The sequence below is a fragment of the Pleurodeles waltl genome, chromosome 3_2 (genome assembly GCF_031143425.1).
Source record: "Pleurodeles waltl isolate 20211129_DDA chromosome 3_2, aPleWal1.hap1.20221129, whole genome shotgun sequence".
NCBI lineage: Eukaryota > Metazoa > Chordata > Amphibia > Caudata > Salamandridae > Pleurodeles > Pleurodeles waltl.
This window is the reverse complement of record NC_090441.1, coordinates 171,902,387-171,917,044: the sequence shown is the minus strand read 5'-3', so window position 1 is coordinate 171,917,044 and position 14,658 is coordinate 171,902,387. Positions and strand designations below refer to the sequence as shown.

General features: G+C 46.2%; 1 protein-coding gene across 1 annotated transcript in view; it reads left to right on the top strand.

Annotated features, from left to right (window-relative positions):
• Positions 1–7,049, top strand: part of TMBIM1 (transmembrane BAX inhibitor motif containing 1) — a 203,651-nt gene extending 196,602 nt beyond the window's left edge. Inside the window, exons 10-12 of the mRNA XM_069227093.1 lie at positions 1,885–1,980; positions 2,678–2,731; positions 4,603–7,049. Of these exons, the coding sequence (XP_069083194.1) occupies positions 1,885–1,980; positions 2,678–2,731; positions 4,603–4,749 (297 nt within the window). The 3' untranslated portion in view covers positions 4,750–7,049. The remainder of the gene's footprint in view (positions 1–1,884; positions 1,981–2,677; positions 2,732–4,602) is intronic.
• The last annotated feature ends 7,609 nt before the right edge of the window (positions 7,050–14,658 follow it).

Here is a 14,658-nt window from a genome sequence, read left to right as displayed (position 1 = left end):
GTCTGTGAGTAAGTCAGGACTGAAATCCCTCATTTCATAGTGAGGGCACATTCTTTAAGAGCAATGCTGTACAATGTTTGGGAAAGGACAGGCACTTTCAGCACTGATTGGAGGAAGGACAGGCACTTTCAGCACTGATTGGAGGAAGGACAGGCACTTTCAGCACTGATTGGAGGAAGGACAGGCACTTTCAGCACTGATTGGAGGAAGGACAGGCACTTTCAGCGCTGATTGGAGGAAGGACAGGCACTTTCAGCACTGATTGGAGGAAGGACAGGCACTTTCAGCACTGATTGGAGGAAGGACAGGCACTTTCAGCGCTGATTGGAGGAAGGAAAGGCACTTTCAGCACTGATTGGAGGAAGGACAGGCACTTTCAGCGCTGATTGGAGGAAGGACAGCCACTTTCAGCACTGGTTTGAGGAAGGACAGGCTCTTTCAGCGCTGATTGGGAGAGGACAGCCACTTTCATCACTGATTCGGAAAGGACAGCTACTTTCAGCGCTGATTGGGGAAGGACAGGGACTTTCAGCGCTGACTGGGAAAGGACAGGCACTTTCAGCACTGATTGGGAAAGGACAGGCACTTTCAGCACTGACTGGAGGAAGGACAGGCACTTTCAGCACTGACTGGAGGAAGGACAGGCACTTTCAGCGCTGATTGGGGAAGGGCAGGCACTTTCAGCACTGATTGGGGAAGGACGGCATTTCACATCACATTGTTGTAGATTGTGTGCACTCTCACTCCATCTAGTGCTGGAATATTTTGTGTTTTACAAAATCTTTGCTACACTTTTTGACGTGCGTTGAATGATTCCTGATCACATCCCTTTAATCCCAAGACCCAACAGTACACAGACTCCAACTCAAATTTATTTTTTTCTACATTGGATTTGCATCTTCTAAAGCGCCCCGTTGACAACTGTGAACCAGCACTGTAGAGGCTGGTACCAATAGCGGAGTATAAAGACGCACAGCAGAGAACTGTCTCGATGCCGAATGGATATTGCAAGCCGGAGCGACTGGGGTGGGAGGAGGACAGGGGCTCGGCTATGCCAACTCACCATTTAAATGGGGCCCTTCATGCAAGACCCATTTCCCTGGAGCTAGTCTGCAAAAGTTCTGTAGTATTTGAACCAAACACTAGATAGCAGAGTGCGCACCATGTGAATCTACAGCACTACAAGCCATAAACACGTTGTTACAGATAAGTAATTTTGTTCCTCAGCAAGCATGCTGTACTGGGGAAGGACAGACCTCAGCAGGGCTCCTGTGGTTTCCGTGGGGCAATAGGAACAGTTCACAGCAGGGTTGCTAGACCATTGGTGGGACAGAAGGAGCACTTCTCAGCAGGGATCCAGTACTTTTAATCTGGTAGTTACTGCCAGTGTTTCTGAAGAGGACTAGTATATGTTCAGATAGGACAGCCCCACCGCTTCTCATCCAAGCTCCAATGCAGTCAGCGGGACGGTGTCAGTGCCTGGCTGCAGGGTGATCATTTAATTCACAAATAGAAGCTGTGTGGTGGTTTTCTTGTGGGAGTTGGGATGCCTGTATGTTTTCTCACATTGTTCTATGAAGAATCCCAGGAGGCAACTTACTTGCAGAGGTGTGCAAGTTTGCATACTGTAGCAAGATGCCACACATGCCAACAGAACCGCTTAAGGCGGGAGACTCTAGATTTTTTATGCCAAAAGAGGATTTCAATTAGCTTTCTCCCGCCTGAAGTTGTCCCCACTTCAATGGAGTAAATAAATCCCCTTGATTGATTATTTATTTTTAAGTCTTCCTCTCTTATTTCCAAATGACGGTGTGTATGAGATGCTTGCCCATCATGGTTTGTGGCCGTACTGACTTGCGTGTCGCTTCTCATTCTCGCCGATAGGTGGATTTCACGTCTTGTGGCGGATTCTTTGCAATTTTGGGAATTGGTCTCATGATAACTGGAATCGTGACAGCCATCGTTCTTTCATTCAAATACGTAAGTATTGAGGTCATCCATGGCTTCAAATAAGCTTTTTGGGGGGGAAGGGGGTCAAACCAAGGACTTACTGAGTCTTGGACTGTTCAGGGCTGTCTGTATTCTGTATGTGAAATAGACTGAATTTGGTATAAATGGAACTGAATCCTGTGTCACTCTGGTTTGGATTTCATTTTTTACATTTAGAAATAAATATTGAAATCCTAAGTTCTCTATTACTCCATATAAATCCCAATTTCATTTCTGAATGCCATGTTTCAAACCATAGTTCTGCTTTATAAATTTGTAAATCTCTATTTTATTCTCTAAGTAAGATTTGACCTCTGAATTTCATTGCGCATGCCATATTTGCAAATCTGAATATTATATTTCAAATTAAGTCTGTACTTGAATCCGTGACTAATAGTTCAGTCTACAATTCATTGCATCAGAAAGGGACATCACATTCCGGTTCTTAATTACAGTTAAAAGTCCTGGAAGTAAGACACTCTGGTGTGGTGTTATCAACATGTTTTTGAGTTCAAACTGTCCAAGGTTTTGCACATTCTGATCCCCTCTAGACATGCCACCCCTCCTGTTGAGAACAGGTCCTCTGGTGCATATCAGTTGGTTGCAACAGTTCCCTTCTCTCCGATTCGTTGTGCATGTCATGAGCCTCTTCTCAAATTGACCTCTCTCTGCTTTCATTGTCCTCCAGATTTACTGGCTGCATATGCTGTACGCAGGAATTGCCGCGGTGGCGTTTACTCTGGTAAGTTCTGTGAATCTTACTTGACCGGTGACTGTTACCAGGATGGCAGATTGTGTTTTTTACTTGTGGCTGTGAGATGATAGTGCAGGCGGAAGCCTACTGTGCAGAAGGTTTCCTTGTGCAAATCTGACAGTGCACTTCAGTCATGAGCGATTCTCTTAATTGCAAAGCTGTCTCTCGCACAACTTGAACAGACCAACTTGATTCCACCTTTGTATTTTAGAGACTTTCCTCCACTCCACTTCCAATATGCACTTTATCCGTATCCTTACCGTTCCGTTGACACAGTGGCCCTATGCCATCGCACACCTATAACTGAAAAAATGCCCTTTACAGTTCTAATAATAAATTTAATTTGCTACGGCCTTCCTCTGCAGCCTGGCTCCCTCCTCAACTCTGGTGGTGCAGCTCAAAATCCCCGACTGCTGTTTGAGTGTCATCATTAGTTTGGAAACTGTTCCACAAGTGTCTCAGAATCAGGAGAAAGTCCAGAATGGGATCCCCACAGTTGTAGATGATCCACTGGCTGCAGTTTAGTAATTGGTGTCACCGTTCACGAGGTACATACTCAGGGCTGTGTTGGCCTATTGATCAACCCATACGCTTGGAAGGTGGAATAAAATAGCAAAACATTATCTTTCTTGAGACCTACACTATCCGAGTAGGTACAGAAAGAGAAATGAAAAAGCCAAGTGTTGCTACTGCTGTCCAATATTGTCTGATAAGAGATAAAAGGTGTATGGGGGCAGCCAAGCATAGACACAGAAGGGCCCAGAGCACAGTAACCGGGCGTCGGAGGCATGGGATGCCCCGTAAGAAGAGAACCCAGTAGGAAGAGAATAGACACCCATGCAAAACGACAGCACAAGAGTTGAGCGAAGATGTGGAAGGGTAAATGTTTCAAGTCGCTGATTTTGAAGTTTGTGGTAGTCGCTGGAAGAATAGAAACCAAACTGGATGCTGAGAGTGTGGGTAGAGCAAGAAGCTGTGATACGGTGAGGCGGAAATGAACACGTAGAAAAACTAATAGCACATATTTAGTAGGTAAGTTCTTTAGGCTGTGAAATTTGGAATATTGCATAGGTGAGAAGAAAAGGCAAGGTTTGGGGAATAGAGGAGGACAGTCTAATGTCTAGAACGTTGATAGGTTTCTTCCTAAATGTACAACAGGACAGGAAGACCTTTAAGAAGGGGATCTTTATCCTGTAGATTTGTCAGTCTTCAGAGGTTGTAGCTGAACACTGTTTATAGTCGATAGTCCCATGTATGTAGAACTTCTCTTTAGCCCTGTACACTGCCTTGCACTTTGCAAAGTATAAGACACATGAAATAGTGGGAGATGAAAGTAAGGGATGTTCTTGGGTGCCGTCTATGTTCAGTTCGTGGAATCTGAATGCCGCTTAGAGAAGATTTCCACACGGCTTGTTCCATAGTACAGTGTGTGAGAAGGCCCTGCTTCGGAGATGTACAGGTTAAGGAATGGATACCGAATGGTCCAGGCTTGATGTCCATGCTTTCCATTAGTTACCTGTTTCTGCAGTACAGGGCATAGAGAGTTGTAATACCCATCTTGTAACAAAGGCACCAGTGAGATGGTGGCTCCGCCCTAGAAGTGGAGTGGTATGAGAATCCTTGTCATCAGTGCATACCAGTGAATTCATGGATCAGTGTGACGCAGACAAAATCAGACACGGCTGAGTGGTGCCATATAAGACAGCCAGTGGGACATAAATGGAGTATGTGAATATGTTGTGACAAGTCTCATCATTTTATGCCGAAGTCAAAGGCAGTGTGCCTTCTCCGCCTTGGCGATGCGCATCCGCAAGCTGGGAGCAGTAGTAATGTGTGCCGATCTCTTCTTCGTCTTGCAGTTCCTGGTATATGACACCCAGCTGGTGCTTGGCAAAGGGAAGAACTCCATCAGTCCTGAGGAATACATCTTCGGCGCTATGCAGATCTACACCGACATCGTGCAGATATTCCTCAGCCTGCTGCAGATTGTCGGGAGCCGGACATAGGAGTCCACCGCCCGGATGACTGTGGCGACAAAGGGATACGTCTTGGGGGGATCATTGTTAAGGCCACAGTCTGTTCACGCAGTGTCAGTGGGATGGTTGGCGGGATGGGGGTTGCTGTCTTTGGGGACGTTTGGAAGAGTTGTTTCTATGCTTTATCTGGGCTGATTCGTTCAGGTCAGTACCTTGGAAGGGGCCATACAGGTGGCTTTGGGAACGCTTAACCTCAGCTCTAATAGGGATCATTAGCTTTATGGACTGTTGCCAGAGCTCTTTAGAACACAGATGGCTGTAACTTGTCCGAGTTTCTTTCATTTTCTTAGATAGAAATTTAGATTATTGAAGCTGCACGTAGTGTTTGTGGTTAACCCAGGGCATTCCTGTTCTTACCAGCAGTCTGGTGTAACCACAAACCAAACTTCACCATTATCTGATCATTGACATGGCCTTTCTAAAACTGACGTGGCTCTTCAGTCTTTATTTTACATGTTATTTTTTAAGATTCTGTTTCACGGAAACCCATCATCGGCCACACACAGTAGTGCCTTTTGGGACCCCGGAACAACTCTTCCTTTTGTGCTTTCTTTTAGGTTTTCCTACATCATGCCCATTCTAAAATAAGCGGTATTTCACAGCTCCTCTTGAGCAGCCATTCCACAGCATCCCGCCCACATCCTTCAGTCATAGTTATTCCAGTCACTATATTCATATAGGTTTACACATGCCTTTCTTTAATTTAAAATGTTTGTTTTCTTACAATATATATTTGCAATGTTCTGTTTATGTACATTTTATGCATCTCAGTATGCCACACCCCCGACCCCCCCTCCAAGCAGAAACCATACATATCACACTCCACACGGCTTGTCAATCACAGCCAAGTTTGGTTCATAGTACACATCTTTCCCCTTAGAAGTGCAAGATTGCCTGTCTCTTACAGGTTATTGTAATAATCCAGAACCAATCCTGAGCAGGGCCAGAGCTGCTGAGAGGGCGGCCTGTGTACCTTGACCGGGACCCGTGGGATACTCTGTAGGTAATGAAAACCAGAGTGTGTGAAGAATCAAAAATGTTTGCGTGCTTTGAGCCACAATAAAATGTGGAATCTGGAGCACTAAACTGTGTTACAAACCATTCAGCATTTAATCATATTTGTTTATTGTTAAAGAAAAATGTATAATTCTAATATAAACGTTTATTTTTTTGTATGTTTTGGCTGCTGAGCATATCCAGAAGGCCCTAAAGTGAGGGAGTGTTCATCTGTTTTACGTGATTTCGTCAGATTAGGAGTGAGGACCAAAGTGGAAGGGACGCCCAACCTCATAACTCCCCTCCCATGACATTGCCTGGTCCTGGTCGCAGGTGTCCATAGCTACATATCCGGAGGAGCCTGCATGTGCCTCTGCTTCCAAACCTAGGACTGAACTGAATGGCTTAGTTATTCAGTGCCTTGAAGCAGACTGCCTCCCAAAGACTGCTGGGCCCTCCTGGATTCAGATCTGAAGCAGGTTCTTAATCTTCAATAGCAATCCAAGAGCAGTGCCAACCCTTTAAATTGTTGACACTGCTAAGGTTAATGTTGATGTTCTATTGTTTGTCTGTTTCCAAAACTGAAAAAGAGGAATTTTCATTGACCAAAAGGTGCCTGTAACCTATTGCATGTCCCTTTTCATTCCTTGTAAAATTCTTCTGGCACCACAGTCGTGTAAGAGTCTGCTGATGCCGGCAGAACCCAGCGTCTACTCGTGTCCAGCTGACGCCGAGGGCACCACTTATCCAGTATCATGTAAGTCATGCAGAGGAGACAGGCCGGACACAGGTCACTGTTGTGTTGACTCCTCATAGGTCCCCCCGGAGAATGGATAGAAATTTGCTACATTTTCCTGGCATGCCTGGCAGTGACCTTTCACATGTCAGGTTCTTGACAAAAGCCTTTCATGGGCACCACCGGCCTTCCACATCACCTTCCTGCAGCTTTATGGGTCAGTCCCACCTCTGTACCCCTCCACTCCAACAAAACCCCCAACCAGATTAAAGTGGCAATGCCAGCTCCCTAGCAAAGGGCTGAGTGGGGAAGTTCACTCCCGCTGCTTCGTCTCCTGCAGTGCCATTTACCTGTCGTGTGCTTTCTAGAGACAGCGCTTGTATATTCCAGTGATTAGAAGAGATTCGTAGATTCAGTGGAGTGAATGCCGTTTTATATCGCAGCTGTCTTTACGTTCACTTGCACTGAAAAGGCATCGAACAAAGGATGTACTCAAATTCACTTTATATCAAGTAAAACAAGTTGTTATATTGCTGTGGTCTTTTTGCTCTTATTTCGCCGCCTCCCTTTTCTGTGTGTATTTTTGTATTTTTTTGTTTGTGGGTGAGTTATAACATGAGTGGCCCTATTGAGTGTTAAGAGTCAAATGTTAGGGGATTAGCCTATCTTGCGATGAATGTGAATTTGTGTAAGTGTGCGTGTGTTCAGTGTGTGAACGAATGTGCTGTATCTTATGTGGCGCAAACTGAGCCAGTAAACTGCGCTCTACATAGTTCGGTGGCAGAGGATATCTTAGTCCTGGGCATGAGGATAAGGACGTTTTGCAGTGTTAACTAATTTTGTGTTTATTATTTATTGAATATATTCAATCTGCCCAATTATTTTATTTTATGTGGGGTATTTGAATAGAGAGAAGCTGGCGGCGGAGGGCAACAGCTTGTAGAAGACATGCAAGGATGCAGTAACATGCCTGAGGAATCACTGTAAACAAGTACAGAAGTGAGCAAGTATAGGAAACATAAAAAAAAAAAAATCAGCATTGCTGTTGGAGAGATACAGTCTAGATCAGTGAGAAGATTGTGAGCCTGGGTTTGAAGTCCTTTCATGAATTTAACCATGAAAGTTGCAACTCTGGGGTGCAAAAGGAGGTTGTTCCTCTCTCTTGATTCACATGCAAAGGCGGCCTTTCGGCACGCAGGTCCTTTGTTGTTTCAGGCTGACGATGATGCTACTTCCGGCAGTGTTGGGCACAGCTCACACAATTCATGTAAATGTCAGGTAGACTCATTTACTCAAGTGGAGAGCCCTAGAGATGACAAAACAGACAATTTGGATTCCAGGAGGGAACGTGATCCAAAGCAGGAAGAAGTCCTTGGACTTCTTCTCGGTGGCAGTCAATACGCTGCAAAAAGAGTGGCTTTGTTTGGGTTCAGTAAGGACTCTAGGAACCGAGTGAGTTGTGGTGCTTCAGCAGAAGGTCTGGAGTGTCAACCAGAAGGTCACATGCGTGAGGTAGGGCCTTAAGACTGTAATATGGTATAAATGAATGTAATCCGTTGAGGTAGGTACATACGCCACACTTTGAAGTAGGATGATTCTTGGCGAGACATCAATGACAAAACATTAGCCATTGTTTTGCAGCATGAATCTTCTGGATTTACATGCTGTGCATTATTCAACCATTTTTTTATTTATTTTTATTTTATAAGTAAGCGTCGTTGACCATTTGGTGCTGTGTCCATCCTTTACTTCAGATGTATGCCCCAGAAGCCCCACAGCATAGTCGCAATATTCAAATTCTTTTTTCCACTGATGGGTCTGGGTGCAGAGAGAGAGAGAGGGAGAGAGAGCTCCCAGATGAGCGGAAGGAAAAAGCTTGTGTTGCAGGAAAATCACCCGTTTTCATAAGGAGAAGGCGTATGACGTCACAAGAGGCTGCAAATGGTGAATCCGTCGACATCCAACAAAAAAAAAACAAAAAAGAGAAAAGAGAAGGCCTGCGACCATAAGGGAAATAATCTGGACCAACCACTAGATGGCAGAATAATGCACAGCATGTGAATCCAGAAAATTCTTCAAGCTGCAACTACTATTACAGGTAGGAAACAACTTCATTGGGGAAGACCACCCTTTTCCACTGAAGTACTCGCCGTTATTTCTTGACCAATATTACCCACAGGGTCATCAATCGCATGGCCCAGAGAATGCATGTGAGCCATGGAGCATATTCATGTGCTTCCCCAACTACCACCTCAAATGTGCTCAGAAACACAGCCACCAGGTGTGCAAATTCTGCCTACCGAGATGCAGGGTAACATCCCAAGGGCAGCACTGAGACCCTCCGAATCCAAGCACCCCAAACCCACACTGACTGCAAATGCACAGTGGGAGGGCAGGCACAAGCCCAGGGAGCCCCTCTGATCCAAACCCAGGGATATTTACCAGAAAGGGCAACTTCTGACATTGAGGCAGCTGACTGGCATATTACTGTCATGGATATTACTCATACCGAATGCCAAGCTCCTTATGAGAACACCACTGGAAAGGTTACAGAGACACTGGTCCCAGCGACGGAGTTGGGAGGATCTAGTGGTTGTCACAGACCGAGTACACAAGAAGATAGTCGATATGTTCCCTGGGGTCAGATATCTAACCCCCTGGCACAAGGACTGAGTCAGTGAACCAGTACGAGTTAGAAATCTAGCTTGACTGCAACACATACACAACCCACCAAGCTATACTGTGTAGGAAGATGGTATGGATCAGCCCCACGAGAGGTTTTCAGTGATCAGTGCTGCTCCAAACCCTCTTTCGTTAATGAAGACACCCGAGGACGGCACAAAGAAACAGGACATGCATTTCAAAATGTTTATTTTAAAATCCTAATCTAGTGCATAAAATCGGAATGGTAATCTCACACAACAGGAAAAATAATACAGCAAAGTGTCTTGGAAAAAAACTGCAAAAGAAAACTCCACCAGTGGTTTTGATTGTTTTAATATCTTAACACTCGCCTGCTGTTCCCAGGTGGTAGCCTAACCTTAGCTAAAGCTGTAAATAGCATGTCTGTTCCAGAGAGTTTTCTCACAGCAGACCTGTGATTTTGTTATGGAATGGCAGGTTAGTGTTTACTTTTTACAGCTTGTATGAGGGTGGACCTTTGACAGTGATTGGCTGAAAGCCAGTACTCCCACGTTCACCTGTCTAAGGGTGATGCTGAAATCTGGCATGACTTTAGCTTTCAGGGCACAGGTGTGAAGTCCCCTCTGACTCTTGGTTCAAAATGGCATCCGATTGCCAATATTATCTTATCTTGGTTATTATTTTGTAAATAATGATATGCCTAGCAGACGCTGAAGCAATAATAGGACAGTCACGGTGATAAATATGTCCACTCTATGATCATATCGATAGGATATATTTAGAGCTTAACAAACAATCCTGGAAAGCAGGTGCATAGAGTGAAGCCATTTCTAGGATTGCTACACATGTCTCAAACTTCACACTTTCTATGAAAGAAACAGAAGGGTCTGAAAAGGAGAATTGGGGAAATAAAATTTGAAAGGCCAAACGGATGGAAATATAAAAAGCCTGAACAGGAAAAGGTCACAGTGTTCACAAGCCAGTGGTGGGACACAAGGAACATCGCAGTAGGCATTGAAGCAACCATACTTCCTCTGTCACCATAGCAACAGACTCTTCCGAAACAGTGTGGGGAGTGCGCATGGGGAAGGTGAACATCACGGGCTTTTGGAACTTGGATGAGGCAGTAAAACAAATAAATATGTTCAAAGGCAAGAGTGTTTTTCTAGCCTTCAAGGACTTTAACTCACAGATCAAGAAGGTACTGCGGGGGCAGTAAGACATCATCACCACCATGTTCTCCCTCAACAAACCAAGAGGGTTACAAGGGGGTTACAAGATCTCGTGTTATCCAAACTAGCCCAGGACCTACGGACATGGCCCTTACAGAGACGCACAGTTACATTAGCGATCGACCTACCAGGGATACGAAACACAGAAGTAGGATAAAGAACCAGGCCTCACACGAATGGGAGCTGATTCAGAAAGTGATAGATAGGGTCTTCCAAAGGTGAGGGACCCCATATCCCAGGAAACCCAAAACACTAGTTAGTGGGGGCTGCCCTATAGATAGACTGGTAAGGGAGATTCATATGCGCTTTTCTTCCAGTTTCTCTCATTCCCCTATCGATAGAGAAATGAAAATAAACAGCAACGACACTCCTATTCAACGCACCCCAATGGCAGGACAGGCATGGTTGTCGGACCTAGTGCAGGGCAAAGTGCGCCTGCGTCCGTAGCCAGACATGTCTACAATGCAGAGGGTTCAGGTGTTTCACCCACAACCATAAACACTCCGCAGCCTGGACCTGAAGCGTAGTTCGGACACTTACAACTTCAGGACCAATTAATGTGAGCCCTGAAAGAAGCTACGAGACCGACAAGGAGCAAATGCTACTCTGCAAAGTGGAACAGATTTAGACGGTGGTGGTCCAAAGAAATTGATCCCAGGACCTGGACTGAGGGCCCCAGAGGTTCTAAAATGTTTAACATATATACTGGTTGGGGGCTCTCCTATTTCTCTCTAAAGGTACACTTGGCAGCACTTTCGGCATACACAAGAGGGGTCACAGAAAGGAGTCTTTTTTTTTCAAAACACCAGTTGTCAAAATGTTGCTGGAAGGGACAGAGAGACTGGCACCGCCCAGAGCAGCCCCCCACACCTATGTGGAATATAAACCTTGTGCTAACACAGCTCATGAAGCCACCTTTTCAATCCATGCACAGTGAAGGGCTGCAATACCTAATTTCAAAACAGCCTTCCTAGTAGCCATTACGTCCTTACTGAGTGTGAGTGAACTCCATAACTCACAGTCCAGGAACCATGCCTTCAGTTCCAAGAAGACCGATCAGTAATGAGAACTCACCCAAAGTTCCTACCCAACGCAGTCTTGTGCTTTCTCATCAATCAAACTAGACCTAAGAAGGGCGATGATCAGGCGCAGCCCGTCCTTTAGGGCAGAGGGGCCACGCCCCCCCCACCTTTTGCCCCTCATGAAGAGTGTCTGTGAGGCTGAACAAAGGTCAGCCTGACAGACACTCTTCATGCTCAGGTCAGGCAGCCAGGAGCAGACATGCACGATTTGCACAGACTCCTGGCTGTCTGTGCTGAACTTTGCTGGGCTGAGGAGGTCACAGCTCCTGTGGGCGTGACCTCCTCAGCTCAGCAAAGGTGCCTCGAGGCCACCCCCCTCGGTGACGAGGGAAGCGTCACCCATTGACTTCGACCTGGGTGCTTCAAGTTTAAGCCCTGAAGCGCCCATGGTGAGTGTCAATCAGTGACACCTCGTCACAGTGTGGTGGGATCAGCAGTCTCACTGACCCCATCCCACTCTGTGACGAAGTTGGGACCTAAGGTCAGCCAGTTAGGGAAGGCAGCAGTCCCAACCCTCCTGGGAGCTCCGATCCTGAAGGTGTGTGCATGTATGTTTGAATGTTGATGACTGTTGTTAATGGATGTGCATGCGTGTGTGTGTGAAAGAATGAGTGCGAGGGTGCTTCCCACCTTCCCCCCCACCCCCCTAAACCTGCCGGCCGCCACTGGCGATGGTGTGCTACATAGGCCAATCAGTTCTTTGTCTCCTTTGCCCCAACAACGGGAGGAGTTCAAGGGGGGCTCTTTTTTTAAAAGGTACTATCGCACAATGGATAGTCGGTATGGTATAAAGATGTCACACAACTGCAGGAGTGATACTAGAGGAGAGAGAACAAGAACACACTCCACAAAAAAGAAAGTAGCAAAAGTCCCTTTCTTAGTGAACTCCTCGATAAGCGACAGCTGCAGATCAGCAACGCGGTCCTCCGTACGTACCTTCACCAAACACAACTGTGTGGACATTCAAGCTTACAAGGAAGTGCAGGTGAGACAGAAGGTACTTAAATACCTGTTCACAAATACAAACTTTTTCCACCCAACCTCCCCCAGGTCGAGAGAAAAGCGCTGTATTATCTATGTACAGCATTTGAACCCAGAATCGTTCACACTGCAAAAACTGAATGGTTACCTAACTGTGGAAGTAGTTTTGCAGGTTGAAGACTTTCTAGATTCACATGGAATCTTCCAAACTGGGCCACAAAACTAATTAAAGATTTGCACCGGGAGAGGGAGAAGGGAAAGAACAGAAATCAATGCACAGCGAAAGATAACCGCTGGATAAAAGAATCTGAAGGGAGTGGCCATGCTGTGCGGCTTCTGGGGCGCATATATGACGTCAGTGAAGGAGGGGGCTACAGCACCTAGTTACAAAAAAAAGGTTTAAAGACAGACAATTGTAGCCTCAGCCCCTAGATGGCCGAATAATGCACCGCGGTTAAGTGAATTAAGAGTTTTGCCTGTTGACTGCAGGCTGATCTGAGTGACTTGTGATAATATCGATTCAAAACCCGCAGGTCCCCACACTGTGGGCCACACTTCAGAGTGTTAGTGGTGGATGATTCCCAATGAAGAGACTCGTTTTCATCTCCTTTCTGAAGTGGAGGAGTCGGCCTGATCTGCTGGGTTAGTTCCGATGCTGTGTGTTTGCTACTTTTGGTCAGCACACAATAAAATCACAACTAGAATTATGTTTTAATGTTTGTTGAAAGTGAAAATCTGTCCCAGGGCGAATCCACCTTTACCCAAGCCTGAAAAAAAAGCATCCTGGAGGATCCCAGGGGGATCACAAACCACTGTCACAGTTCAGATCTGCCCACCTCGTTAGCACCGTCCTTAACTGGGTAGGTGGGAGGGACGGGTCTGCTGTGGATCATAGCAGGGTAGGTGGGAGGGGCGGATCTGGTGTGAATCATAGCAGGGTAGGTGGGAGGGGCGGGTCTGGTGTGGATCATAGCAGGGTAGGTGGGAGGGGCGGGTCTGGTGTGGATCATAGCAGGGTAGGTTGGAGGGGCGGGTCTGGTGTGGATCATAGCAGGGTAGGTGGGAGGGGCGGATCCTGTGTGAATCATAGCAGGGTAGGTGGGAGGGGCGGGTCTGGTGTGGATCATAGCAGGTCTAACCAGAAACGGGCCAATTGGCTGAATGCATGTTTGCCAGCTGTCCTATAGAAATAAATAAAGTACAAAACTAGAGTTCAAGACTCCATCTGTACATCACAATATGTTTAACGGTGCATCTCCATCGTTATTGAAGTGACCCCGCACAGATCTTAAAGTGAGACATTTATGTGGCCAAGGCAGTCGAATGCCTGGCCACTCCCAGCCTGGCATGCACCAGGGCAGGAAACCTGCTGCTGTGGCTGGATTGCGTCCACTGGCATGAGAATTTACACATTTTTAACTCCAAACCCCCGACCCCACCCCTGCTCCCACTTGGCCACATTAGAAGGCCCTGTGGCTTCGTCTCTGGTCACTGAGGATTCCAGACTGTCCCATTTGTACCATTGTGTTATTGCTGCCCCTCGTGGTCCCCCAGCGCCTCCTTCTGTGCACGGTGGTAAGATCAGAGCCCTAGAGCCCCACTGCCAGGGCCATTGCTGGTTTCGTCTCTTGGTAAGAGCTATGCTGAGGCTCGACACTGAATTTCAAGGGACACCAGTGCCAAGGCCTCTGCTCATCTACTTTTCCTCATTGGAAGGGCTGGTATCCTACAATCTTATTTACACAACATTTTATCTTACATGAATTGTTCGTGCTGTTTGCTTTTCTCCGGCATGACTGCCACATTTAAGAGCTACATCTCACAGGCATACAATATGACACCTTCTAATCCAACACTCTGATGCTACCAGAAGCATCCAAAACCAAGAAATACCACACATTTCACCAGCAGCACACCACTCTAGTACCTTACGCCAACCTATACACAGACACAAAGATCCTTGGTGGTTTCATCACCAACTAATGCAAACCAATATTATTTAATGCTCTGTACAAACCATTCTTTACTATCCACTCAGCCATTTGATATTTCCAGAGCCACATGGAAAGGTAGCCTCTGAAAGTTCCACAGTGCCATAACATGGAAGGTGTACTGTGCTGTGTACACAACATAAAACTGTGGTACCCCATCCAGCAACAGAGCAAGCTGCATGCGCATTAAACATATAACAGAAATGCAAAGGTGTTCG